This window comes from Ascaphus truei, chromosome 1 (genome assembly GCF_040206685.1).
Source record: "Ascaphus truei isolate aAscTru1 chromosome 1, aAscTru1.hap1, whole genome shotgun sequence".
In the NCBI taxonomy this organism is placed as follows: domain Eukaryota; kingdom Metazoa; phylum Chordata; class Amphibia; order Anura; family Ascaphidae; genus Ascaphus; species Ascaphus truei.
Window position 1 is genome coordinate 496,374,411 of NC_134483.1, and position 26,512 is coordinate 496,400,922.

Genomic DNA, 26,512 nt, shown 5'->3' on the forward strand with positions numbered 1-26,512 from the left:
TGGGAAGCCGTGTAGGCGTCAGAACGTGTCGCGCATGCGCAGCGTATGGGGTAGGCCGCTGTTGCGCAGTTGTAATGAGGAGGCGGGTTGTTGTCAGTGCGGTGTAACTGCCTGCTTGGGGCCGCCTTTCAATCTCGCGCGCCGACCTCTTTTTTATGGAAAGGCGAGGATGGCTCCTTTCCCGGATGAGGTGGACGTGTTCACGGCCCCGCACTGGCGGATGAAGCAGCTGGTTGGACGGTACTGCGAGAAGGTACACACCGTGTAATAATAATAATAATACCCTGGTTACATGGGCGCGCTGCGTTCCCCGGCCTCTCCCCGGCGGTGGCACCCGCACATAGCGGGTCTAGCAGCCTCTGAGAGCCGGGATCCCGCGCTGCAGCCCTGCACAGGCTGCGTCAGTACGGGAAACAATAACACATACAGGGTGGGATTGATCTCAGTGACGTGCAGTAGTTGTAATGTCAGATTTCAGGAGCCATCTAGGTCAGTTCATCAGCCAGGTGTTACACGAGCACCATTATATATAGTTATATAGCACCATTAATGTACATAGCGCTTCACAGCAGTAATACGCGACAATCGTATAAAAAACAGGTCATGGGATTAAGTGCTTCAGTCATAAAAGTAACATTTAGGAAGATGAGTCCCTGCTCCGAGGAGCTTACAATCTATTACTATTTACCCCCCCCCCCCCCTGGAGAGGCTGGGAATGGGATTTTACAATCTATTACTTCCCCCCCCCCCCCGAAGAAGCTGGTAATCCACTCTTAATATGATGTATAAAGCGTCTGCGAGAGCATGTCAAGAAAAATTATATATTATGCATTCTGTTCCAGGAAGTAAGGAGGCTGGTGTTGGGTTTTATTCCGTCTATACATGCATGTTTGATGCACTGAATGAAACCAGTCTGTCAGTGTTGCTCTGTTCGGGGGCGCTGCCCCTGGAGTACTTTATTCTATTGATAAGTCTCCAATTGCCTCTGCCCCGAAGCACAACCATCCTGATGCTGGGTCAGAGGTCCCAGACACACAGGTTAGGGCTATCACTCCCTCTCATGAGAACAAAAAGACACACATTATTGTGATCCATATATCGGTTGCTTTTCACATACAAATGTATGTATTGATTGTTTCAGCAGGGCATGCGTACAAGGTGGGAGATATAGATTGACGCAATATCAATATATGACCTGTAGTTTCTGAATGGAGTCTGCACTGTTTTATTGTGGTCTGCATGCATTTCTATATAAGTAACCATGATATTATGTTGAATTAAAAGTACGATGGGTAAAGACACATTGAATAGCCCACGTATCACACAGTGGGAGCTTATTTACTGAAGTAATTCGGCTGCAAAACAAGTGCTAAAGAATTGAACAAGATTTATCAAAGGGAAAAATTGCATTGCCTTCAATCCATTTGGTGTTAAATATGATGCTGCCTTTGTGTATTGGCTTTGCCCAAGTTGTGCAGGGGGTAACTTCAGTGAATATAGACATATGTCTTGTGTGTTAACATTTACATAACTGGCACATCATATGGATTCTTAAGCAGTTGGCTGCGGCTATTTGGTCGCCAGGACAGGCGACGCAGGTGACACGGGGAATCTGGCGGATTCTGTGTCATTTTGGGTAACACTGATAACCTCAACGTAGGACCATAAACCTCCAATCCTAACCTTCTCCTTTAATCATAATATTCCTAATCTTAACTCCCAACTGCTAAACCCTGTGGCAAAACGGACGTGGTGAATTGTCCCATTCCTTGTCATGGGCACTTGATCCATGGGCTGATCATGCTGAACTTTCCAATTGAGCGGCCAGCGTAATTAAAATGGAATTGGTGCTCCCTCCGCTACAAACATCTGGGGCCTGGCACGGTCATGTGATCGCTCCTGGAGGTCCGTAGGCTCTCTGCTGCTGCTGGACCTTCTTACAACAAACATCTATATATCTCTCATCGCTCTCGTGTTAGTTTTATTTTATTTCTCCACCAATATTGCACCATGCATTGTTGGCAGAGATTTTGTTTTACTTTCTTGCTGCCCTATGGCAGTCTTCCAGGTAGAAGTGAGATGTAAATGTATTAATAATGCTGCAGTGATTCTGATCACCTGAATTTAGTTGAGGCAAAAAATAAGATTCACATTTACACAATTGTTTTTACATCTGTGTTTCGTTAAACAATACATGCCATAGGATTTGACAGTGATATGTTGGGTGTAGTGGTAGTATTAATAAAAATAAAAAAATAGAAGGGACTGGGGCTTAAAAAATAACTTGCACACGTTACTTAAATGGTAGATTATGTTTATCCTTTCAGGTGTGTTAAAACCTGCTGTAAAGTTTTCCACTTACCTGGCAATATTTAGAATTGCTGAATAAGAGAAGGATGTGAATATTAATTTAAATGAAATGCTTTTAATCCTGAAATCAACTATAGAGAATTTTTTTGGAAGGGTCTGTTAGTAGAGACAGTAATCCAACCTTTCCTATTTACCTGCAGCCAACTGGATGAGTAGGTTATATTAAGTCCAGTTGCGAATGCCAGCCAAATAATCAATAGAGGCAGCCATAGTAACCTTTAATTGTGTTTTATATTTTCTTATAAAAATGTATTTAACAGATTAAAAATGAAGTAATGTGTGCGAGTGAAGCTTTTCCTCTATTTTCAGCCCACCATGAGTCAATAAAGATGGGGGCGGGGAAAGTGACATCACGTAAAAGACATGAAATAGTGGCCCAAACCCAGTCCCCAAAGGCCATCAGACGAATTGTTTAAGGCAATCGATGCCTTAGCAATTTGTCTGTGTCATAATTAGATAAATATTGAAAACAGCTTGATGGTGGCCATTGAATGACCTTGGACCACCCAGATTAGAATATGAAATTTAGCCCATGCTTCGATTTAGCCTTACTGTGTTTTATATAAATTAACTTTACAACATATTTAGGCAATATAGGTTTGTGTGTCTGCCCCCTTTGTCACCTAGTATTAATCCCCTCAATGTTTTTGTTCCTCGGAGGGACCACACATTTAACCTCTTTGTGCTATGTGTACGATAACATCTTAACCCTGTTTAATTGTTGCAATTCAACTCTGAAGATAAACATAGTTGAGTGCACCAATTTACTGTTGCCTAACAATTTTGAGACGTGACACTTCAGCTGCACGTAATCTTTACCTAACATTGCATAAGATCATTCATAGGAGGAATGAGTAGTTTACAAGTGTGGCTTTTTTTTTAATGGCAAACAAAGAATCTTTTCTTTTCGAAAATCAATTTCTGTTTGCGAAGAAAATGTGTTTTTTTCTTTTTTTTCTTTAATGCAACGAGTGACTGACTGGCACGGGTTAAGTTGTGGTATCAAAATTTTGCATGTGTTAGAATATTCCCATCCCCATTCTTAAATTGTCATTTTTCTTTCCCATTTGTAGTAAAAATGTGCAGCCTTTACCTGTATCTTATGAAGTTAGTAAGTCGGGGAAAGGAATCTAGAAGCCAGTGGCTTAATGAAACCGGGGTGTCCACCACGCAAACACAACAGATCGAAGATTAATACAGTACTCAGAATTTGTTCCTATCATTTACAGTACATGTCCCTACGACTAATAAATGAGTAGTAGATAGAATGTTTTTTTTCTTAATATAAAGAATATGGTGAAAAATTAGGTTTTGCAGAAATATGAATGGATTGATGGGTGTGCATGCGGTGTTTCTGAGAGCTGTGCTGTCTACATATCGTTTATCTGCAATAAACAGAATACAGTATAGCGCACGCTTCAGTGTGGGTGTCTCGGAGACTCCTATCCTATTTGCATTGACTGCCAGCAGATGAGGATTCCCTGCATATTCCTCCTGCCAGCACCACTACCGACAAGTTTTGTAAGTGCCTTTAGTGAGTGAGTGGAATAGGTGTGTCACACTTTGCTGTTTATTCTAAGCCAATAAATGTCATGCTTCTGTAATTGTGGCAGCATTTCAACTCAGCTGGCATAAATTCTGGTTAACTGTCATAAATGCTAGTTATCACACTTATGTTAGCGTAGAAGATGCAAGATAATTGTATTTACCTTTTTATGATGGGTCCCATGTACATAGCAGTCAGTGCTGGTTTTTTTCTTCAATGTTTTACTTCTCAATAGATGTCGTCTTGCCTTGTCCAATGCTGTTTTTATTTTTAAAAGCTCGTGCTCTGTTCAAAAGGTAAAATAGTTTGAAATGTTAAGTGTCCGGGATGTTAAAATGGATCTCTCTAAAGCCCAGTGCAGTCTAAAGGTTACCATGATAATCTTCTAAGCTGGACACTAGTTTAATATATACCCAATATCTGGATTGTTACCTTGCAGTTTATAGTCTATGTAATTTTAGTTTTATGTTGCAAGCAAATAAGTAATGTTGGTAAAGCAAAGTGGCATAACTCTCTTTAGCCTTTCGAGGATGTGAAGGTAAAGTAAACGGATATTATTACCAATAAACTTGTCTTGCATTCAAGATTGGGACCAGTTTCATAACTATTCAAAGTTAAAGCAGGTTACCATTCATGCTCTCCCATGTTAGCTGCACTCTTGAGATATTTGTAGCCCTGACCTGTTTTAGGGCTGTTATATAGTAAGTGCGGCTGTGCGCGCGTGTGCACGTGCCGCATGCTTTTTGTAAATATAGTGTGAGAGCTGTGAAGGTACAGTGTTTATCTGTGTGTGTGTGTGTGTGTGTGTGTGTGTGTGTGTGTGTGTGTGTGTGTATGTATGTGTAATTTATTATTTATTTTAAAAAAACTGGTAAAAATAACATTTATTACATTTCTCACACACACACACACACACAGCGCGCCGGTAGCGACGCGAAAAGATGCTTTTCCCCATCTTCGCCGCTGTCTGTCGGCTCCCCTCTCCCTGCCGTGCGCGCGCGGCCCTTGTGTAGAAAGGCTGACTCACATCAGCCAACTAAAATTCCGCGCGCACACGGCACTATAGAACGTACCTTAGGCACACACTGAAACTAAATTGTGACGTGAGGCTATTATTTTGTGCCAAGGTGCTAGCCGCACATTAAATCCTGTTTTATTGTATGCCCCTGGTAATTCATGGATTAGCTTTAGGTTAAAAGAGCAAACGCAGAGCACCGGTCCACAGGATGGGCCTGCACAGGACAGCAAACCGTCAAAGGGAAGCAGTGCAGTGATTAACAGTTGAGGTTCTGCAGCAGCGATCTTTAGATGGTGATGTGCATTATTTGTGGATGCTTTTAGAACTGCTTTCTGCTGCTGTTTGCACCATTGCTTGCCAGTATGACAGCAAGTCCAAGCTGCCTTCCCCCCCCCCCCCTTTAATATGTGCATCAATACAATCCACACAATAAGTAATTAGCTAAATTGCCGATCATTTGGCAAAGATTCGGTTTGGGGGTTCAATAAATGGCTGTCAGTGCAGTAGCAGATGAGGACCAAAGATGCAAAGTTCTGTGTGGACGATCATGTGACCAGGCAGTCACTAGATGCAATTGGTGCACTGCTAGAGAGGACAGTGCTCAAAAAGAGGTGTTTCAGAAGAATGGGATGTGACTTTGTAAATGGTTGCTATAGAAACACAAAATGCTTGTTACATTATAATACATTAAAAATTTAATTCAGAGTTGCTTTAAAAAAATGCTACAACGTATTTTCTCATAGTACAGAACTGATTTATAAAAATAAAAAACACAAGTAGGATATTGTTTGGTCTGCAGCTTTAAAGCACTAGTCCGTGTCCTATTGAAGTTGCTTTTCAGCGTAGAATTAGACATGTTGTACGAGAAATCCAATCTACAGATATCCGTGACAAGAAGCTTCTGTCTTCTCATATAGAAAAGTGGCACTCATGTACTCAATGGGCAAACCTACCTGGGTGCAGTGAAAGCAAGTATGTATGAATGTAGAAATTAGGCGCTCTCAAGATCAATAGATGTAGGGAAAAAGGGTTTATTTCAACAGGCTGAACATGTCGATCTTGAGAGAGGTCCTTGAAAGGACCAAAACGTTGTTCCTGTTCAAATAAATACTTTAAATTTTTTTTTTTTTTTAATATATATACCTGTTGATCCTTGGGGGGGCCTGATTTCTACATATATATGTATACATGTGGTCATCACTGATACTCCGTTATCCGTCGAACAGATTATCCAACGCCGGATAATGCATTCTGCTGAACGCATTATCCAACGTTGGAGCAGATTATCCGTTGCTCACGGCTTAACATTGAATCCACTATAAAAATAATAGCATATTCTTGTTCAGCGCTGCTAGTTTTACGTAGCGCTTTACAGAGACATTTTGCAGACACAGGTCCCTGCCCCGTGGAGCTTACAATCTAATTTTTGGTGCCAGAGGCACAGGGAAGTAAAGTGACTTGCCCAAGGTCACAAGGAGCCGACACCGGGAATTGAACCAGGTTCCCCTGCTTCAAACTCAGTGCCTGTCTTTACTCACTGAGCCACTCCTCCATCCAACGGCGGTTTGCGGGACGTATTCTGGTGGATAACAGGACCGCCTGTATATACAGTTAGGTCCGGAAATAATTGGACACTGATACAAGTTTTGTTATTTCGGCTGTGTACCAAAATAAATTCAAGATAGTTAAATAATAAATATGCGCTTTAAGTACAGTCTGTCGGCTTTAATTTGAGGGTATTCACATCCAAATTGGAGGAAGGGTTTAGAAATTACATCTCTTTAATATGTAGCCCACTCTTTTTCAAGGGACCAAAAGTAATTGGACAATTGACTCAAAAGCTTTTTCCTGGACAGGTGTGGGCTATTCCTTAGTTATTTCATCATCACTTATGCAGGTAAAAGGTCTGGAGTTGATTCCAGGTGTGGCATTTGCATTTGGAAGCTGTTGCTGTGAACCCACAACATGAGGTCAAAGGAGCTCTCAATGAAATTGAAACAGGGCATCCTTAGGCTGAAAAAAAGAAAATCCATCAGAGAGATAGCAGGAACATTAGGAGTGGCCAAATCAACAGTTTGGTACATTCTGAGAAAAAAAGAAGGCCACTGGTGAGCTCCGCAACACAAAAAGGCCTGGACGTCCACGGAAAACAACAGTGGTGGATGATCGTAGGATCCTTCTATGGTAAAGAAAAACCCCTTCACAATATCCAGCCAAGTGAAGAACACTCTCCAGGAGGTAGGTATATCATTATCCAAGTCTACCATAATGAGATACCATAATGAGAAGACTTCACGAGAGCAAATACAGAGAGTTCACCACAAGGTGCAAACCATTCAAAAGCCTCAAGAATTGAAAGGCCAGATTAGACTTTGCCAAACAAGATCTAAAAAAGCCAGCCCAGTTCTGGAACAGCATTCTTTGGACAGATGAAACTAAGATCAACCTGTACCAGAATGATGGGAAGAAAAAAGTATGGAGAAGGCTTAGAACGGCTCATGATCCGAAGCATACCACATCATCTGTTAAACACGGTGGAGGCAGTGTGATGGCATGGGCATGCATGGCTTACAATGGCACTGAGTCACTAGTGGTTTATTGATGTGACAAGCAGCCGGATTAATGCTGAAGTGTATAGAGATATATTGTATGCTCAGATTCAGCCAAATTCAGCGAAGTTGATTGGACCGCGCTTCACTTTACAGATGGACAATGACCCAAAACATACTGCGAAAGCAACCCAGGAGTTTTTTTAAGGCAAAGAAGTGGAATATTCTGCAATGGCCGAGTCAATCACCTGATCTCAACCCAATCAAGCATGCATTTCACTTGCTGAAGATACAACTTAAGGCAGAAAGACCCACGAACAAACAACTGAAGACAACTGCAGTAAAGGCCTGGCAAAGCATCACAAAGGAGGAAACCCAGCGTTTGGTGATATACATGCATTCCAAACTTCAAGCAGTAATTGCCTTCAAAGGATTCTCGACAAAGTATTAAAAATGAACATTTTATTTATGATTGTGTTAATTTGTCCAATTACTTTTGGGGCCTTGAAATAAGGGGACTGTTTATGAAATGGTTGCAATTCCTAAACGTTTCATATGATATTTTTGTTCAACCCCTTGAATTAAAGCTTAAAGTCTGCACTTCTATTGCATCTCGGTTGTTTCATTTTAAATCCATTGTAGTGGCGTACAGAGCCAAAATTATGACAATTGTCTCCAATTATTTCCGGACCTTACTGTATATATTTTTTACTGTTGATGAAAGAATGATGCAGCCATGCAACTGTTGCAGAGTAGCGCTAAAAAAATAAATAATAATTACAAAGAGCCCACACACAATGAAAAAAGATAGGCAATTATTAGAAACATAATTTTGGCGTTTACATATGTAGTATGTATTAGCCTTGCAAATACAATTCCAATTTTTAGGAGCATTCTGGAGAACACATTGCCGCAATTTTCTGTAGTTGCATAGTAAAATATGTCCAATTCCTGTTACCTGATGTATACAATTAATTTATTTTTATTTTTATAAATGTAGTGCAAAATCCGTTTTCCTGTGTATGCTATAATTGTGCCCATAATTGTGCGCCTAAATCAGCATACAGCTAGTCCTCCTCGCGCTTTGCAAGTCTTTATACTGTAAGGAGAGCTTTTCCTAACTTGTTCCCAGTGCAAGTTATGCAAACTGTCCCAAAGATTCTCATACATTGTACTCTATGGGGAGAACTTGTGTACAGGTATCCTCCATTAAAGGGATTCTGAAGAATTGTAAAACTTAGGGCATGGTTATTGTTCCGAACCATATTTGAGGGTGCCCTGCAATGTTCCAATAATAATAGATAGTATCACACAAATGTAAACATTCAAATGTTATACATTCACATACTTTTTCCTGTCTTAGGCCGCGCTTATAGTGCTGGCGACGTGACTGATGACGTCACCGTCGCCACCCGCGAAAGTGATAATTTAACCTTCAGCGACGTCGCTATCACCGGGGTCATTGATTGGTTTACAGACTGTCACATGTGGCGACAGTCTGTAAGAAATGTAATTTAACCCGCTTCCAAATTTTTGGTCTCACCGTCGCGCTTACTATAAGCGCTGGCGACGGAGTCAATTGTTTTTCTTTTGGAGCGATGTCGCGGGCACTATAAGCACAGCTTTATGCACAATATGTTGGTTTAATTTCCACAGGGTATAAATGAAATGCTGTTGAAGCTTTTCTTGCTGATTTTGTGAAGGTGGAGAGTTCTTGAAAGGGTTAGGCTGAGGCCCCAGTACTTCCGCTGCACGCGCGCCCGCAGCCGATTCCACGGTCTGCAGGGTGCTGCAGACCAAAAGACCGGGGGGGGAGGGTGGCGGGGGAGTGACGGGGGCGCGGCCATGACGTCACCCGGCAGGTTCGCCCTCATTGGCTGAACTGCTGGGGGCGTGGCTTAGCGCTCCGTAGCGAGTCCTGCTCTCAATTCTATTGAGAGCAGGAGCAACTCGCGCTGCGGCCCTCCCTCGCAGCGGGCCCGGCGCCATTGAGGGGTGGGCTCTCGTCCCTACAGCGTCCGCCACAGCGGGCGCTGCAGTAGCCAGCGGGGACCAGCCCTTATGCAACTAGTCAAGGCTTTCTTTCCCTCCTAATTATAAAGAGCTGCCTTCAAAAGTGAAATGGGCAGAGAGGCTCATCAATAATAGCATCATTGTGTTAAACTGTCATTGTTGAGTTAATGACTGATTTCCAAAAACATCAGACATAGGACAGAATGTATCTTCAATCAGATTGCATTTAAAGGGGTAATGCCTCCCAAGACCAAAGTGCATTAGTGACATGTTTAATGGATTACATCTGTTTGATTGACGCTCTTTTTACCCAAATCTGACACTTTGAAGTGTGTTTTAAATCGGGGCCAAAAATATCAAATACTTGGGAGCCAACAGAATTTAAGAGCCAGCGTTTTTGTTAGGTAGGGAAGGGGGAGGGTGATTTCTTTCTCCACTGCACAGGAGCCAAGGGGGACATGCTAGGTGGCCGGGATTCTTCCATCCCTAATTTTTTTTTTTTTTTTACTTGGGATGGGTTTTGATTTTCAAACTACTTCCTTTTGTCGATTTTTATGTAGGTAGTGTCATCTGGGCATTATTGCAGTTTGTGTTATTCAAGAGTTTGCACAGCCAAAGCCACCTCTCTCCCTCCTGTTCTCTTTATTTGCTCTCTGGGGACAGTGCTGGCTTGTGGGTAAAGAAAACACTTAATTGACAAACACTCCTTTTTAGAGTCCTTGAGAAATGTAATGTCTTATCCCTGATATAGAAAAGTAGGAAAATATTTACCTTTCGCATGGTTATATTCGTTAAGATAGATATAGATTCATTCCACGGTACTCCAGAATTAGAAAAATGTAAAGATACCTTTATTTAACCCATCATGAGAAACAATAAAATCTGAGCAATGTTTTGAAGCAAAATCCAGTCCTTTCTCAAGCTGCTTTGCTATAGCTAAGTTTTATTCTTATTCTATTTATCTCCGACGTGCTTTCACCAAAATTAGCATATATCCATACACCACCTCCCCCCTCCCCCCCACCTTTTTTTTTTTTGGTAAAGGTTTGTTTGGCTGGCCATATGGGATTGCACCTTTCAGGATTTCATTCCCCATCGCATGAGTGAACAGAGTCCACAGATTGCTGAGGCGACGCGCTCCGTTGCACGTGCCTGCACTATGGCCACAGCCTAAGGCTATGCTTATAGTGCCGGTGACGTCTGGCTGCAGTTGCTGGAAAAATCAAATTGCGATGACTTCCAGCGATCACGACCAAGCCATCGCGTCGCGCTTACTATAAGTGCACGCGATTGCGGCAATAGATTTGTTTTGCCGCGACGTCGCCGGAACTATAAACACAACCTAGGCCTCGGCCAGCGTGGCACTTGGCGGGCGTGCTCCCGTTGGCTGCTCTGAAACACATTGAGGCAATGTGTGTGGCCAACGTGAGCGAGCGCCATCACGGCGCTTAGATGCTTGCAAAGCAAGCAAATTTGATTTTGCCGCTCGCAAGCCCGTCAAGTGAGTGGTTTGCCCAATGAGGGCGAACCAGCTCAGTGACGTCGTGACCGTGCCCCCAGACGAGCGCGCACCTAGCCAGCCACAAATCGGTCGAGCAGGGCGCAGCGCACGAGAGCCAGCGCGCTCGCTACCTGCCTGGCCGCAGCCTAAGGCCTCGGCCAGGCTCTTCACATGCGTGCTGAGGCGCGCTGAGGCTCAGGGAAAGCGGGTGCTTTCCCTGGCCTTGCGGTTGCTTGCCCTGCGCGCCGTCAGGGGGCGGGACAGTGACGTCACGGAGCTGGTTCGCCCTCATTGGGTGAACCGCTCAAGTGACCGGCTCTGCCCTCCGGCAAGCGCATGAATGAAAAAATCTGGTAAGACCTACGCTTCCGCGCGCTTGCGGAAGCGTAGACGAGCCCCTACTAAAGCCGCTCTAAGTGCGGCTGTAGGGGCTCAGTGCCAAGCATGAGCGAGTGTCAGCACGCTTCAGCAAGCAAGCGCTTACCATAGATGAGGCCTAAGGCCGAGTCCACGGTCCCTGCTGGCGTGCTGAGGCGCGCTGAGGCGCAGGGAAAACGGGTGCTTTCCCTGGCCTTGCGGTTGCTTACCGCAAGCGCTCTCAGCAGCCGTCAGGGGGCGGTCCGGGGGCGGGCGCGTCACTGGCCGGGGGCGGGCCAGTGACGTCACGGAGCTGGTTCGCCCTCATTGGGCGAACCGCTCACGTGACCGGCCTGTCTCGCCGGCAAGCGGGGGAATTTTAAATTCCCCCAAGACCTGCGCTTCCGCAAGCGCGCGTAAGCGCAGGTGAGCCCCTACTAAAGCCGCTCTAATTGCGGCTGTAGGGGCTCAGTGCTGAGCGGGAGCGCGCCTCAGCGCGCTTCCGCCAGCAAGCACGTAACATGGCCGAGGCCTAAGGCCTCGGCAATGTTAACCGCTTGCTGGCGGAAGCGTGCTGAGGCGCGCTCATGCTCAGCACTGTGCCCCTACAGTCGCAATTAGAGCGGCTTTAGTAGGGGCAGGTCTTGGGGGAATTGAAAATTCCCCTGCTTGCCGGCGCGACAGGCCGGTCACGTGAGCGGTTCGCCCAATGAGGGCGAACCAGCTCCGTGACGTCACTGGCCCGCCCCCGGCCAGTGACGCACCCACCCCCTGACGGCCCGCTGACAGCGCGTGCGGTAAGCAACCGCAAGGCCAGGGAAAGCACCCGCTTTCCCTGAGCCTCAGCGAGCAACCAGGGAGCATGGACTCAGCCTAAGGCTGTGTCCATAGATGGACCAGCCGTGCTGAGGCGTGCGGACGCTCCGCGCTGAGCCCCTGCATCCTCAATGAGGATGCCTTGAGAGGGGGCTCATGCGAGCGTCCGCAGGCGTGCTCAGGCTTTGGAGTTTTCAGCCGAGCGCCAAGCTGTTTTTCAGTGCGCTGTCGGCTGAAAACCTCCAATCACTGCACAGCAGCGTCAACGTCACGGCGCCGTGACATTGACGTCAGTGCGTCGCGGGCGCTTGGCCCAGCGACGTCACTGCCCCGCCTCCAACCACCTCCCCCCGGCTCCCTTCGCGCACGCTGGCTCGCCTGCAAGTCCGTGCAATCGCGCTGACTGAAGCAGTCGAGCCTCAGCGTTAGCGCGCCTCCGCTCTCCCCACACATCTATGGCCCGGGCCTAAGGCTGCATCCCCGCTAGCGCTGAGCTCACTGAGCGGTCGGCACTTGGTGAGGTGACGTGTGTGTTGGTGTATGTATATGTGTATGTGTGTATGTATATGTTACACATAGTTACATAGTAGATGAGGTTGAAAAAAGACGTACGTGCATCAAGTTCAACCTATGCTAAATTTAGACAACAGATACTTTATTCTATATCTATACTTACTTATTGATCCAGAGGAAGGCAAACAGAAAACCCCATTAAGGGGAAAAATTAATTCCTTCCTGACTCCAAGAATTGGCAATCGGATTAATCCCTGGATCAACATCCTTCCCATGTATACTTATTTGGTATATCCCTGTATACCTTTCCCATCTAAAAAGATGTCCAACCTTTTTTTGAACAAATCTATTGTATCTGCCATCACAGTCTCCATGGGTAATGAATTCCACATTTTAACTGCCCTTACTGTAAAGAACCCTTTCCTTTGTTGCTGGTGAAATTTCCTTTCCTCCAACCTTAAGGGATGGCCCCGAGTCCTGTGTACTGCCCGTGGAATGAATAGTTATTTTGAATGCTCCTTGTATTGTCCCTGAATATATTTGTATATAGTTATCATATCCCCTCATAGACGCCTCTTTTCTAATGTAAATAAATCTAATTTAGCTAGCCTCTCCTCATAAGTTAGAATGTCCATCCCCTTTATTAATTAGGTGGCTCTTCTCTGCACTCTCTCTAGTTCCATAATGTCTTTTCTTAGGATTGATGCAAAAAATTGTACTCCATATTCAAAGTGTGGTCTTACTAATGCTTTGTAAAGGGGCATAATTATGTTTACTTCCCTTCCATCCATTGCCCGTTTGATGCAAGATGCAAGATAAGATCTTGTTTGCCTTTGCAATATGTATGTATGTGTATATATATATGGAAATATTACTGTATGTTCATTTGCATGTCTTGGACAGGTCTGCAACCCTGCCTTTCCCTATTATCACACAGCACTTCCACTGCAGCAAGGGATTCTGGGAAATGACATGCAAATGAGCACACAGTGCCACCTTTTGCTTCAAAACCATTTTTAACATGGTTAAAACAATCGTGTGTGTGTGTGTGTGTGTGTGTGTGTGTGTGTGTGTGTGTGTGTGTGTGTGTGTGTGTGTGTGTGTGTGTGTGTGTACACAACAGAAGCCCAATGCTACATCCCAATGACAAAAATACACAGTAAAATACCTATATACTCTCAAAGTAGGGTCATTTAGTTTAACCCTTTGGCCAAAGCATTGTAAGCTTGCGAGCCGCGACAAGGCAGACCCTGTTCGCAAGTCCTAACACTACCAGATACAATACTAATATATATATCTCTTAGGATTACAATTTTCATTTACCTCTATTAGGAGGCAGAAAGACCAACATTGAATCTGTATCCAGCAAAATGAAAGGACCTACTCACTTGAAGTGGGGAGGGGCGGGCTTAAACCTGGGAAGGAGGAGCCACTAACCTCCAGCAGCTAAGACAGCTAGGAATTAATATATATATATATATATATATATATATGTATATATGTATATATATGTATATATATGTGTATATATACATATATATATATATATATATATATATACATATATATGTATGTGTATATGTATATATATATATATGTATATATATATGTATATATATATATATATATATGTATGTATGTGTGTCTCCGCTCACGCGATGCGCGGGCACACACCCTCACCGTGATAAGATAAACACATTTTTTTAAACTTCCTAGCGCGCTCAGCTTCCCCTGCAGCGTCGTCCCCCCCACCCGCGCTCTTGCGAAAATTTAAAGGACACCCGGCGCTCATGCTTGGAGAGCTCTCCAAGCATGAGCGCGCTTAGCACCAGCAGGGACAAAGCCTAAGGCCTGTTATATACAGGATGCGCGTGTGCACGTGCCGCATGCTTTTCCTGTATATAGTGCCGGGAGCTGCAGGTAAGGTATATCTGTGTATGTATGTGTATGTATGTGTGTGCATGTATACGTGAGTATAAGGGTGTGCATGGGTTGTGTGAGTGAATGTAAGTCCTAGATAAAAAAAAAATCATTTTTTTAAAGAAAGAAAAAAAAAACTTTAATAAATATATTTTTTAACTTCTATATATACACACCACACACCACACACCACACACACACACACACACACACACACACACACACACACACACACACACACACACACACACACACACACACACACACACACACACACCCATACACACACACACACACACACACACACACACACACACACACACACACACACACATACACATACACATACACATACACATACACATACACATACACATACACATACACATACACATACACATACACACACACACACACATCCACACATACATTTGAGCGCAGGCAGCGGCCGCTGTCTGTCGGCTCCCCTCTCCCTGCCGTGCGCACGAGCAGGCCTTCTATAGAAAGGCTGACTAACGTCAGCCAACTAAAAATCCGCGCCCGGCACTATAGAACGTGCCTAAGACTAAATCTCGGTGCTCTGTCTAATTGTCATTAGAAAATGTTAAATGATCAAACACATTAGCTGACTTCTCCGCTCATTGGGTCGAATTTTGCTTTATTGCATAAGCGTTTTCCCAACAGTCTTGATTCAATTTCCCAACCACAATTCAGCAGTAAAACTTGTTCTACCAGCAATTTAATTTGTTCTGGTTACAAAGTAAGAGTTTGAGCTACTTTAGCGTTGGATCAATGTACAGGTTTGTTTACCTCTCACAGATGTGGGATAATTTGCAGACAAAACAAATGTTCATACTGTAGTTCAGCCAAAATCAACATTTTGTTTTCTTTTTATTCATTTGACTTTTCCTGGTTTCTTTACTAGTTTTGCCAAATACTTTAATTGTTTGCAATTTTTTTTTTTATCAACTAGCTCATCAACATTAAATAAGGAAATTAATGGGGGGAAAGCAGATATTCAATATACTATTTGGTCTATGGGGAAACATTTTTTTTTTTTAATTTCTAATATTTTCAAATGTACCAGTTCACAGAAATATTCAGATCTCTAACTATTTTATATACAACCTAAAACAGGTTACAGATAATGCATGCTTTGTAATGCAGTTTTGAGTGAGTCTGGCTCAGAATTTTTTTTTTCAACTCTGTTTCTCTCTCGCTCTTTCTCTGCATTTTGTAGATCAGCGGTGCGCAAACTGGGGGGTGGGAGATTTGTCTGGGGGGCGCGGGCAGTTGCAGAGGTCCCGCGCTCTTCCCCAAGGCATTTAAATTAAATGTCGGGGGAACGCCCAAGACCTCTGCAATCTCTGCTTACCGAGGTTCCGCTGGCTTCTGGACGCGTGACCATGGCATCGCGGCGTCAAGTGACGCTGTGGTGTCATGGTTGCCACAGTAACGTGACGTCAAATGACTGCAGGTAACGTGACGTCACACGACCCCACGGCGTCATTTGATGCAATGTGAGGTAAGGCGGGGATGAAGACCAGCAGAGCGGGTGGGGGGCGCGTGCGCAGCATCAAAAGTTTTCTCGCCCATGGTGTAGTTACTTGCTTGCACTCTCTCTCTCTTTTTTTTCTCTTTAATTACTGTTTTGTTCTGCTTTTGATATTTGTTTCCCATTGTGGCTATTCTATTATTCTATTTTGTACTTCCTTTTTTTTTTTTTTTAAGATATCTCAACTGCTTTGTTTTGATTTCATACAACGTTTTCGGGAACTAATTTGCATAATATTTGTAACCTTGCGAATACGAAATAATTGCAAAACAGTGTTGAGAAATAACTTGTAATAACAGTCTTGTGTAACATTTTTTGATGAAACAGATTTATAGCTATTTAAATAACACATTTAATATTCTAGTATTAGCAGAAAAACTTAGATTGAAAATTGAGTTGAAACCGATGCAGAACTAGGTTATGTATTATTATGTTAGAAAGGTGTTTGGTGATTTAATGGATTATGGTAGGTTGTTGTTCCTTTTTATTGATATTGTGTGACAGCCAAATAGGCAGAGATATGGATCAGACTCACTCATAGCGTTTTGTTTTTAGATGTTTAATAAGGGAGACTTGGGAAAAGTCTACTGAAAAAGCCTTGGTTTTTCTTTGTATCTGATTTTAGCCTCTAAATGATTTTGTCACAAACTTGTCCCTATTTAAAACTTGTTTTGATTTTGTTTATGGACTGGAGGAGCAGTCTCCACCACAGATGCTTTATGTGGTAACAATTCCATTATCTAAAGGCAAAATAGCATTTTCCTGGGTGTCTTCTAACGGGAGGACGCCCATCTTCCCATAGATGAAGACCAGCGTCTTCGTTATTAGGCAGAGAAGAAATCCTACCTGGAGTGCCACCCCCTCCCCCTTGCCATTAGCTAGCTACCTGCAAGACAAGTAGCAGATGTTAGTGTGCCCGCTTTGCACATATTGTATGTGAATGTTGGAGGGTGCCACTCTTATATTGTAAGCTCTTCGGGCAGGGACTACTTTTCCTAAATGTATCTTTTATGTCTGAAGCATGTATTCCTGTTATGTGTTATTTGTTATTTATGTGATTGTCACGTGTGTACTGCTGGGAAGCGCTATGTACATTAATGGCCCTATATAAATAAAGTACATTTATTGTGCCACACAACGTTTCGACCAATAGGTCTTTCTCAAGTGACTAGGATCCGTCTTTCCTGAGTATACTTTGGAAATTGCCTGGCAGGTACTTCCTTGAACCAGCAGCACCGGTAAACTGTATGCTTAATTTATTTTGTGGAGTGCAGCCTAACCCCCCTTTACATTCCTATATAGATAAAGGCATGCATACATCCACTTAACTTGGGAGTGTAATTACCTTATGTTATTTGTATTAAGTTTTATTTACACTTTTCTAGTTCCTTTATTTCTCAGACGACAGAGAAGCCCAATGCTACATCCAACATGACAAAAATACACAGTAAAATACTTATATATTCTCTTGAAAAAGGGTCATTTAGTTTAACCCTTTGGCCAAAGCATTGTAAGCTTGCGAGCCACAAAAAGACAGACCCTGTTCGCAAGTCCTAACACTACCATATAAAATACTAATATACCTCTATTAGGATTAAAATTCTCATTTACCTCTATTAGGAGGGAGAAAGACCACACTGGATCTATATCCAGTAGAATGAAAGGACCTACTAACTTGGGGAGGGGCGGGCTTAAATCCTGGGAAGGAGGAGCCACTAACCTGCAACAGCTAAAAATAGGTTAACAAAACACAAAACTCCAGCAAGCTCTTTTTGGAAACCCCTGAGCCCCCACAATGTATGTATGTGTCAAAAGGGAGTGCTATTGAGCATGGCAAATGTATACAACAGACAGAAGCCCAATGCTACATCCAACATGACAAAAATACACATGATGTGGGGGCTCAGGGGTTCCCAAAAAGAGCTTGCTGGGGTTTTGTGTTTTGTTATCCTTTATTTCTCAACTAGAAGAAAAATAAAAGAATTATATTTAATGTAAGATGTCAGACAGATCTATAATGCTCATTTTGAAATTAGGGTAGCTACAGAGCAGACACACAATGATCCTAAAGCTACAGAATCTGACATTCTTTGAAGTGTACTTCCATGTCGAAGAATGTACAATACAAGGATTGTGGCGACCCCCTTCTTGATGAATTTCCAGTACATTCCTGTAAATTGTTGGCAAAGGATTTTCATGGTGGCTCTGAATGTAGCAGAGTTTTATTGGTTTAAATCAGGCATGGCCACCAACAGGTCAGGTTTTTAGGATATCCCTGCTTCAGTCAGAATGACTGAGCCACCTGTGCTGAAGCAGGGATATCAGTAATCACTGGCCTTTTGGGGGCACTTGAGGACTGGAGTTTGACATCACTGGAAATTATGCCACTGGAGGACTCCAGATGAGATCCTTAGCGGCCGCAGAAGGGGATACGGCCACATTCCTTATGGTATTGGTCTGGGAAGGAGAGCTTCACTCCTCAGAAGAAGATGGCAAGATTAGGTCTGAGTCTTGAGTATTTTTTTTTTTTTGCAAAATGCAATCTCCTTTTACAGATACAATTAATGACGTAGGCGCTTAATATTTAAAATATAAAGGCTTTATCTCCTAAAGCGTCGTTGAGGGGAGAACCTCCATTTGAACTATGAAATAATGTGGTCTGGATCGACTGCTATAAAATGGCTTCCACAAAGCTATTGTGAATTGCAATCTCTGAAGCTATGGGTCTTTACAAGACAGCCCACCCCCCCCCCCCCCCACAGGGCAAGGCAGTATTGAGGACAGTTTAACAATTTGTGCCCAAGGTTATAGCAGACATTCACGTGAACCAAGAAATGTCTGCCAGCTTTTGTCCTTACCTGTAAAATAAGGCACATTAATTGGGCGTCCTGCTTTTTCCAGGTCAATAGTGGAGCATACCAATAGAAGAGCATACCATCAGGCAAAGAGGAAACTACCATGTGAAATAAAGGCCTGCTCTGATTGAGCAATAGCCACCTCCATAATCACAGTCTCAATGATGGACATTTGTAAAGCGGTAAACAAAGCAGACTAATCAGGCATTAGATTTGATGTGCACAAGTATCTGCAGACACTTTACTAAGGAGAGAGGTTCTTCAAGCCAGCATTTACATACAGTATATCATTTTACTGCTATAGATTAAATCCCATAGCCTGTGTTGCTTTGGTTATCCAACAGAATGTATTCCAGAAACTAGTGCCGGATATTAAGTGTTGTAAAGTGTCAAATAAGGTGTTTTCAGCATCAGAAAATATTCAATTTTAATGCATTGTAACGTGTCGGATATGCCGTTCATGTTAAAGTGAAATGACAGATAGAGAGGACTGCGTGTAGACTCCCATAGAAGCAAAATTCCCCTGTTAATTTGTGTGTATGATCAGTATGGCTGCCAATGGGGGGGGAGAGGGAGAGAAGAAGAGTTGGGACAATTGTCCCGGGGCTACGGGGGGCCCGGCCGGTGCTGGATGTTGGTCTCGACCTCTGGCCGGACCAGCTGTCTGGTCCCTGCTGCAACGAGGCCTGGTGGCCGAACGACATCTGCATCCGACTGTGGGCCCCAGCTCCCACCCCCCATGTTGCAAGCCTCTCTCCCCTGCTGTGGCCGGCCTCCCATTTATGAGAGAGAGAGAGAGACCGAGAGAGAGAGAGAGACCGAGAGAGAGAGAGACCGAGAGAGAGAGAGACCGAGAGAGAGAGACCGAGAGAGAGAGAGACCGAGAGAGAGAGAGAGAGAGACCGAGAGAGACCGAGAGAGAGACCGAGAGAGAGACCGAGAGAGAGACCGAGAGAGAGACCGAGAGAGAGACCGAGAGAGAGACCGAGAGAGAGACCGAGAGAGAGACCGAGAGAGAGACCGAGAGAGAGACCGAGAGAGAGACCGAGAGAGAGACCGAGAGTCCGAGAGAGAGACCGAGACCGAGAGTCCGAGAGAGAGACCGAGAGAGAGACCGAGACCGAGACCGAGAGAGAGACCGAGAGAGAGACCGAGACCGAGAGAGAGACCGAGAGCGAGACAGAGAGACCGAGACCGAGACAGAGAGACCGAGACCGAGACAGAGAGACCGAGACCGAGAGAGAGACCGAGACCGAGAGAGAGACCGAGACCGAGAGAGAGAGAGAGACCGAGAGACCCGCTGAAGTATTTATTTATAAAATATTTTACCACGAAGTAATACATTGAGAGTTACCTCTCGTTTTCAAGTATGTCCTGGGCATATGTACCCTTATTTGATCATGGAAGACGGCACAGGGAAGCTCGAGCAGCTTCACATTCCCGCACCCCCCTCCTAACCCCCCAAAAATAGAAAAGCAGTGCCCAACTTATGGGGGAAAATGGATGTCTCCACATAGCATGTGCTGCCATGGCAATCTACAAGAAAAGAGACTGCTACACAATTAGGTCTCTCTTTTAACAAGGCTGCATCAGTTTCCGTTAATTTGCATAAGTATTATTGGCACCGTCTGCACACGTTACCTTTTTGATTGCTGGATAGTAATTTGTGCACCTCCATGCTAGCGTACAGCCATCGACAATGCTATGGTAGTACCAGATTTGGTGGTGTTCCACTGGTTTGTGCATGAGGTATTCAATCAAAAAATATTTGTGTGGTTTTTTTTTTTTTTGAGTGATATATTTACTCCTACTTACTACATTCCAAACTGCAGAAATAAATACATTCCTATATTCCCTTATTAACCACTTATTTATGTATGGATCACAGGTTTTGAGCACGTGGAAAGAACAATATTAATAAGTGTTGGCACTAGTGTGCACGTGCTGTAGCATGCAATCACAAAGGGATAATACAATGCTAGAGCTATTTGGGCCATACCCACCGCTCAAGCTTATTCTTATTTATTTATTATATTATTTATTATTTATTTATTTAAAAAAAATACATTTAATTCCATATATTTGACTGTTTGATTTTCTTTTCACACAGCTTTCCAAGACCAACTTTTCCAACAACAATGACTTCCGGGCGTTACTGCAGTCGCTATATGAAACATTCAAGGAATTCAAAATGCATGAGCAGATTGAGAACGAATACATTATCGGCTTGCTACAGCAACGCAGCCAGACCGTGTACAATGTGCACTCCGACAACAAGCTGTCTGAAATGCTCAGCTTGTTTGAGAAGGGATTGAAGAACGTAAAGGTACGCTGTCCAAAATGACTGCAAAATGCACTCGTTGGTGTGACATTTCCATGAAGCATAGTTGAGAGAAATCAGTGTCTCTGGTTTCACAGTAACAAAGAAACACTTATCGACATGTTTGACTTGGTGCCAGCGTCTGCTCGTGCATTATGATGCGGAAGATCTAGCATATGAGTAATGGTGGGTCTTCCTCATCCTAATGCACAATTCATTGAATGATGTTTCTCTGGGGTTTTTTGTTTGCCTTCTTCTGGATCAAAATACTGTAAATACTAATATAAAAAAATGTATCTGCTGTTTAACCTATGCTAAATTAAGATGATGTCCCCTTCAAAACATTAATTGGGAGACTTATTGAAGAATAAATAAGGAAGTACTGTTAACCATTCAAAGGATGCCGATGACGTTTTGTTAGACTTCAAAGCTTTCACTAAAGTCAGATAACTCTTTCCTATTACTTTATAATATTTGTAGTAGTTCACTTAACTTTTTCCCTTTTTTTTTTCTTGTTAAAAAAAATAGTTTTTTGTCCCAAACTAACAATACCATGTAATATAAAAGATACTGTAGATGGTATTTTGTTAATTTGTAGCAAAGCGCTGTGCAGCTTCTAAACTCCTTAGGCTGCGTCCATGGAAGGACAGACAGCGCTCAGCCGTGCGGACGCTCCGCGCTGAGCCCCTGCATCCTCAATGAGGATGCCTTGAGAGGGGGCTCACGCGAGCGTCCGCAGGCGTGCTGAAGCATTGGATTTTTCAGCCGACAGGCGAAGCTGTTTTTCAGTGCGCTGTCGGCTGAAAACATCCAATCACAGCACAGCAGCGTCAACGTCACGGCGCCGTGACGTTGACGTCAGTGCGTCGCGGGCTATTGGCCCAGCGACGTCACTGCCCCGCCTCCCCCCTCCCCCCCTTATCGCGCACGCTGGCTCGCCTGCATGTGCATAGAATCGCACAGGCTTCAGCAGGCGAGCCTCAGCGTCAGCGCGGTTCCGCACAGCTCCAACCTCTATGGACGCAGCCTTACACTGTGCATACAATATTAAGAAACATTGTTCCATAAAATAAAACTACGTGTGTAATATGTAATTAGTTGGATCCTCTGGGACTGAATCATGCTATTCTTTGCTCTGGGAACCCACATGATTTGTTTTAATATGGAAGGAGCGGCTCAGTGATTAGAGAAACTTGGTTCAATTCCCGGTGTTGGCTCTTTGTGACATTGGGCAAGTCACTTTATAGATTGTAAACTCTATGGGGCAGGGGCTGTCTGCAAACTGTCTCTGTAAAGCGCTACGTAAAACTAGCAGTGCTATACAAGAACAAACTATTATTATATATGCAGCCTTTGATTTCTTTTATTGAAAACGAATGACCAAAGTTGCCGATCAATTAGTTCTCGTGATCTGTCAGCAAATACCCTGCTTCCCAGGGTTCACTAAATGGCTGCCTTTCAGTTTCAATCAATCCTTCAGTCAGCGTTACTCAGCAGTACAATGTATCTATTACAGTCTACAGCAGGGGGGCGCAAACTTTTTTCCCTGCGCCCCCCTGACGGCTATCCCCTCGCTCCCGCGCCCCCCCCCCCCAACCCCAACTTACCCGCGCTCCGGCGTAATGACGTCACGTTGCCATAGCAACGTGACGTCACATGACCTCGCAGCGTCATTTTGATGCCGCGTTGCCATGGCGCCGCAGGGAGGAAGCCGCCGGAGCCACGGTAAGTTAGGTTTACAGAGGCCCTGCAGCTCCCCCGGCACTTAATTTAAGTGCCTTCGGGAAGCGCGCGGGGCCTCTGTAAACCCCGCGCCCCCCGTCGGCAGTGTCGCGCCCCCCCTGGGGGTCGCGCCCCACAGTTTGCGCACCGCTGGTCTACAGCTCAAACAGCTGGGAACATTGGCAACAAACTATCACAAACAGGAAAGTGTTGCAAATATCTTGCACTACTGTGGAACTGACTAAAACCGGCTATAGAAATCAAATGATGCTCAGTATATTAAAACTCACTCAAAATGGCATTGAGTTGAATATTACTGTATTTTAAAATATATATATGTATCGAATAGTACAGAACTGATTTTTATTAAAATTTTTTTTTTTTTTTTTTTAAATAGAATATTTAATGGTTCGCCTCTTTAAACATGCCAGTACTGTGGGGGGGAAAGTTGGTATGACACCTGGGGTCATCCAATGCCCCGATTACATTGCGGCTTGTGCAAATGAGGTTGACCCAGCACCATATTTGTTTTTTTTTAAGTGGGTAAATGTATTTAACTGAAAATATCACTGTTCGTTTGCAGAGGATCCAATCGGGTGAGGAAAAATGAAAAATAAAAAAAAAGCTGATATGGGGGTGTTGGGGAATAGAATTCTGATTTTCTATATGAAACCATTCCAGCTTCTGAATGATGTTGCTGCCATGGATAAGTATCCTCCTCCCACATCTGCTGAAGTCCCAAATCAGGGGCATGTTTGAGGTCTGCCCACATTTCTTCTGCACGATAATTTGCATTATATTTTTTAAATTCCTTTTAATGATTGTGCAACGCTGGCTTGCAAATCTGCTGGTTTTCCAGCGGCTTCTCGGTGTAGCTTGTTAGCTCTATTGGGCGGGGCGGCCTAATTTCAATTGTTTAACTTCCTATTTAATGCACTTGTGAAACTCTCTCTATTCTCTTCCTGTTCTGTCTTGCTAATTCTGTGTGGCACTGCTGACATTGGTAGCGCTATAGAAATAAACCTATACATACGAGCCTGTTCCAGTTTCTGAAAGAGATCCTATCAAATCCCGTATCACACACTCCAGTCTCCTTCTCACTTTTAAGGCTTTACACCCTTCTGCCCCTCCTTACATCTCAGCCATAATTTCTCACTATACACCATCCCGATTCTTTCGTTCTGCTCAAGGACGTCTTCTCTACCCTTTTTGTGTCTAAAGCCTTAAACTCTTCTCACTGACTGCCCCACACCTCTGTAAGGCTAAGGCCCCGCGCTCCCTCAGTCAGTGCGCCCGCACTGCAGACAGGCGGCACGCTGACAGGCACAGGCCGCGATATGTGGTCTGTAGGGAGCCGGGAGCGGGAGGGGGGCGTGGTTTGAGCAGAGGGACCCGCTACTCTTCTCCCCCCCCACCCCCCCTCCACGGGCTCGGTCTCTCGGGCTGCAGGAGGGAGCTGCTGCGGGCTGCTGGAAGGTAAGCAGCTCCCGCTCCCTCCCGTCTTCCCCACACAAATGCCCTCCTCACACACGCTGATATACACACACACACACACACACACATCACCCCCTACCTTGTGTAAGAAGCTGTCTGACAGCTCCCACCCCTGCCGCTGATGGGCTCATCAGCGCACCACGTGACGCGTCACCGCTCGGGATCACAATTTTCTTGCATCCCCTGGTGGCTGACGCGTCACAGCGCGTAGTGAGCCATGCAGCAAGGAGGGACTGGGACCGGCTCAGAAGGGTGTTTGCGGGTCCCAGCCCTAATGCCCTTCCCCTCAATATCTGACTAGCACCCTCTCTATCCACCTTTAAGACCCATTTTATAACCCACCTCCTTAACGAAGCATATGAATAGCTCCGTGGCTGATACTATACACCTCATACATCGACCGTGGCCCCTTGCAGACCCACTTACCAGAACACCTCCCTACTGTCTCTGTACGTTCTTCCTACTTACCAGTTAGATTGTAAGCTCTTCGGGGCAGGGTTTCCTTTTCCTAAGTGTCACTTATGTCTGAAGCACTTCCAATAATGTGGTGTTTGTATTATTTCTTATTTATATGATTGTCACGTGTATTACTGCTGTGAAGTGCTATGTAAATTAATGGTGCAATATAAAAAATACATACATTTGATCTGTAGATATTTAGATTTTGGGACCTGCAAATAGGCACACACATGCATTTTTAGTGTGAACGTGACACATGGATAACCGCTTCGATTTGTGCTAGCCTGCTAACAACCTCGTTACATACCCAGTAAAGAAACCTGGGCCAAGCCCAGATAATGAAACTGTCATTAAGTTTAGTTGCTGTTGATACTTTCTCTTTTTTTTCTACCCAGGTTTGAGTACAGTTTGCTCACTGCAGTAATATTTCAGCTAGAAAAGCCCAGAAAATGTGGAGACCGTGGGTTGTACCCATGCTTTAAAGTCTTGGCATCTGCAGATTTCATACCTTACAATAATTTAGGGGCTGGAGGAAGCCCTTCTTTTCTCATAATAACCTTTTTGTTCGGGGAACCCCTTGAGATTAATGTTCATTTAAAAGTTATTGTAACAATACTATTTGACTTGTATAACTGCGGCTTTTTCAGAGGCTTGCACAAAACATTTTAATAGGATAGTGACAGGCTAGTCTAAAGTAAGGAGGAGCTGTGTGTCAAACTCATCTTTCCAAAGGCAGATAAAAAAATCTGCCACTAGCATTTTACTAGTTAGTGTTTTTAAGTGGATGAGCTACAGCTTAAGGACAGATGACCATTAATGGCCTTAATTAGGAAGGAGACTATCTCTGTAGCCAGCTCCACTTTAAGGTAAGAGCCAATTAAAAAATGAATCTTAAGGTAGGATTCTTCAATATTTGTAAATGGACAAGAGTTTTCCAGCCTGTGGAACAAGTATCGCTGGAAGTACACCATAGTATATGGGGTTTAACGCACACCTGTAGCTTTTAGTTTCTGGTTATTGTAGCCGAGAATGGCAAAGGCAACAAGAAAATGTACAATCTTATTATGAACTTGAACGTGTTGTCTATTCTGCCTAATTCTTCTGCGTGGATTGAATAAAATGCATTTGCTCTCCAGCCTGCTTTGCTTTTGAAAGGTTCCAAGAAGAAAATGTTGTGCAAATGTTTTCTTGGTATCAAATGACATATTTAACTCAACCAACATATTGTAATTAGTTGACTTTACCGTAAAAGTTTTGAGGAACTCCTGTAGTTACAAGAATTGTGAAATTATAGTTTCATAGCATGATGATATGCTATGAAATGTTATAGATGTTATTTTCTTCATATAAGCAAGAAAATTAAGAGCCTGCTCGGGATCTCTTAGGAAGAGAGTGAAGGGCACCGACTGTTCACACTTTCTTCTCAAACAAGTCACATTAAGTGGTGTGTTTTTTTTTAATCTCTTTAAAAGGTTTATATTTTCATGAATGACTTGCACAGCTA

The 26,512-nt window shown here is 43.9% G+C and overlaps 1 protein-coding gene across 2 annotated transcripts in view; it reads left to right on the forward strand.

The window, feature by feature from the left end:
• The first annotated feature begins 19 nt into the window (after positions 1–19).
• FBXL5 (F-box and leucine rich repeat protein 5) overlaps positions 20–26,512 on the forward strand; it is a 36,576-nt gene continuing 10,083 nt past the window's right edge. Inside the window, exons 1-2 of one of the 2 annotated variants that reach the window (XM_075569148.1) lie at positions 20–253; positions 21,124–21,339. In XM_075569148.1, the coding sequence (XP_075425263.1) occupies positions 35–253; positions 21,124–21,339 (435 nt within the window). In that variant the 5' untranslated portion in view covers positions 20–34. The remainder of the gene's footprint in view (positions 254–21,123; positions 21,340–26,512) is intronic. The other variant, XM_075569138.1, reaches the window with a different exon arrangement.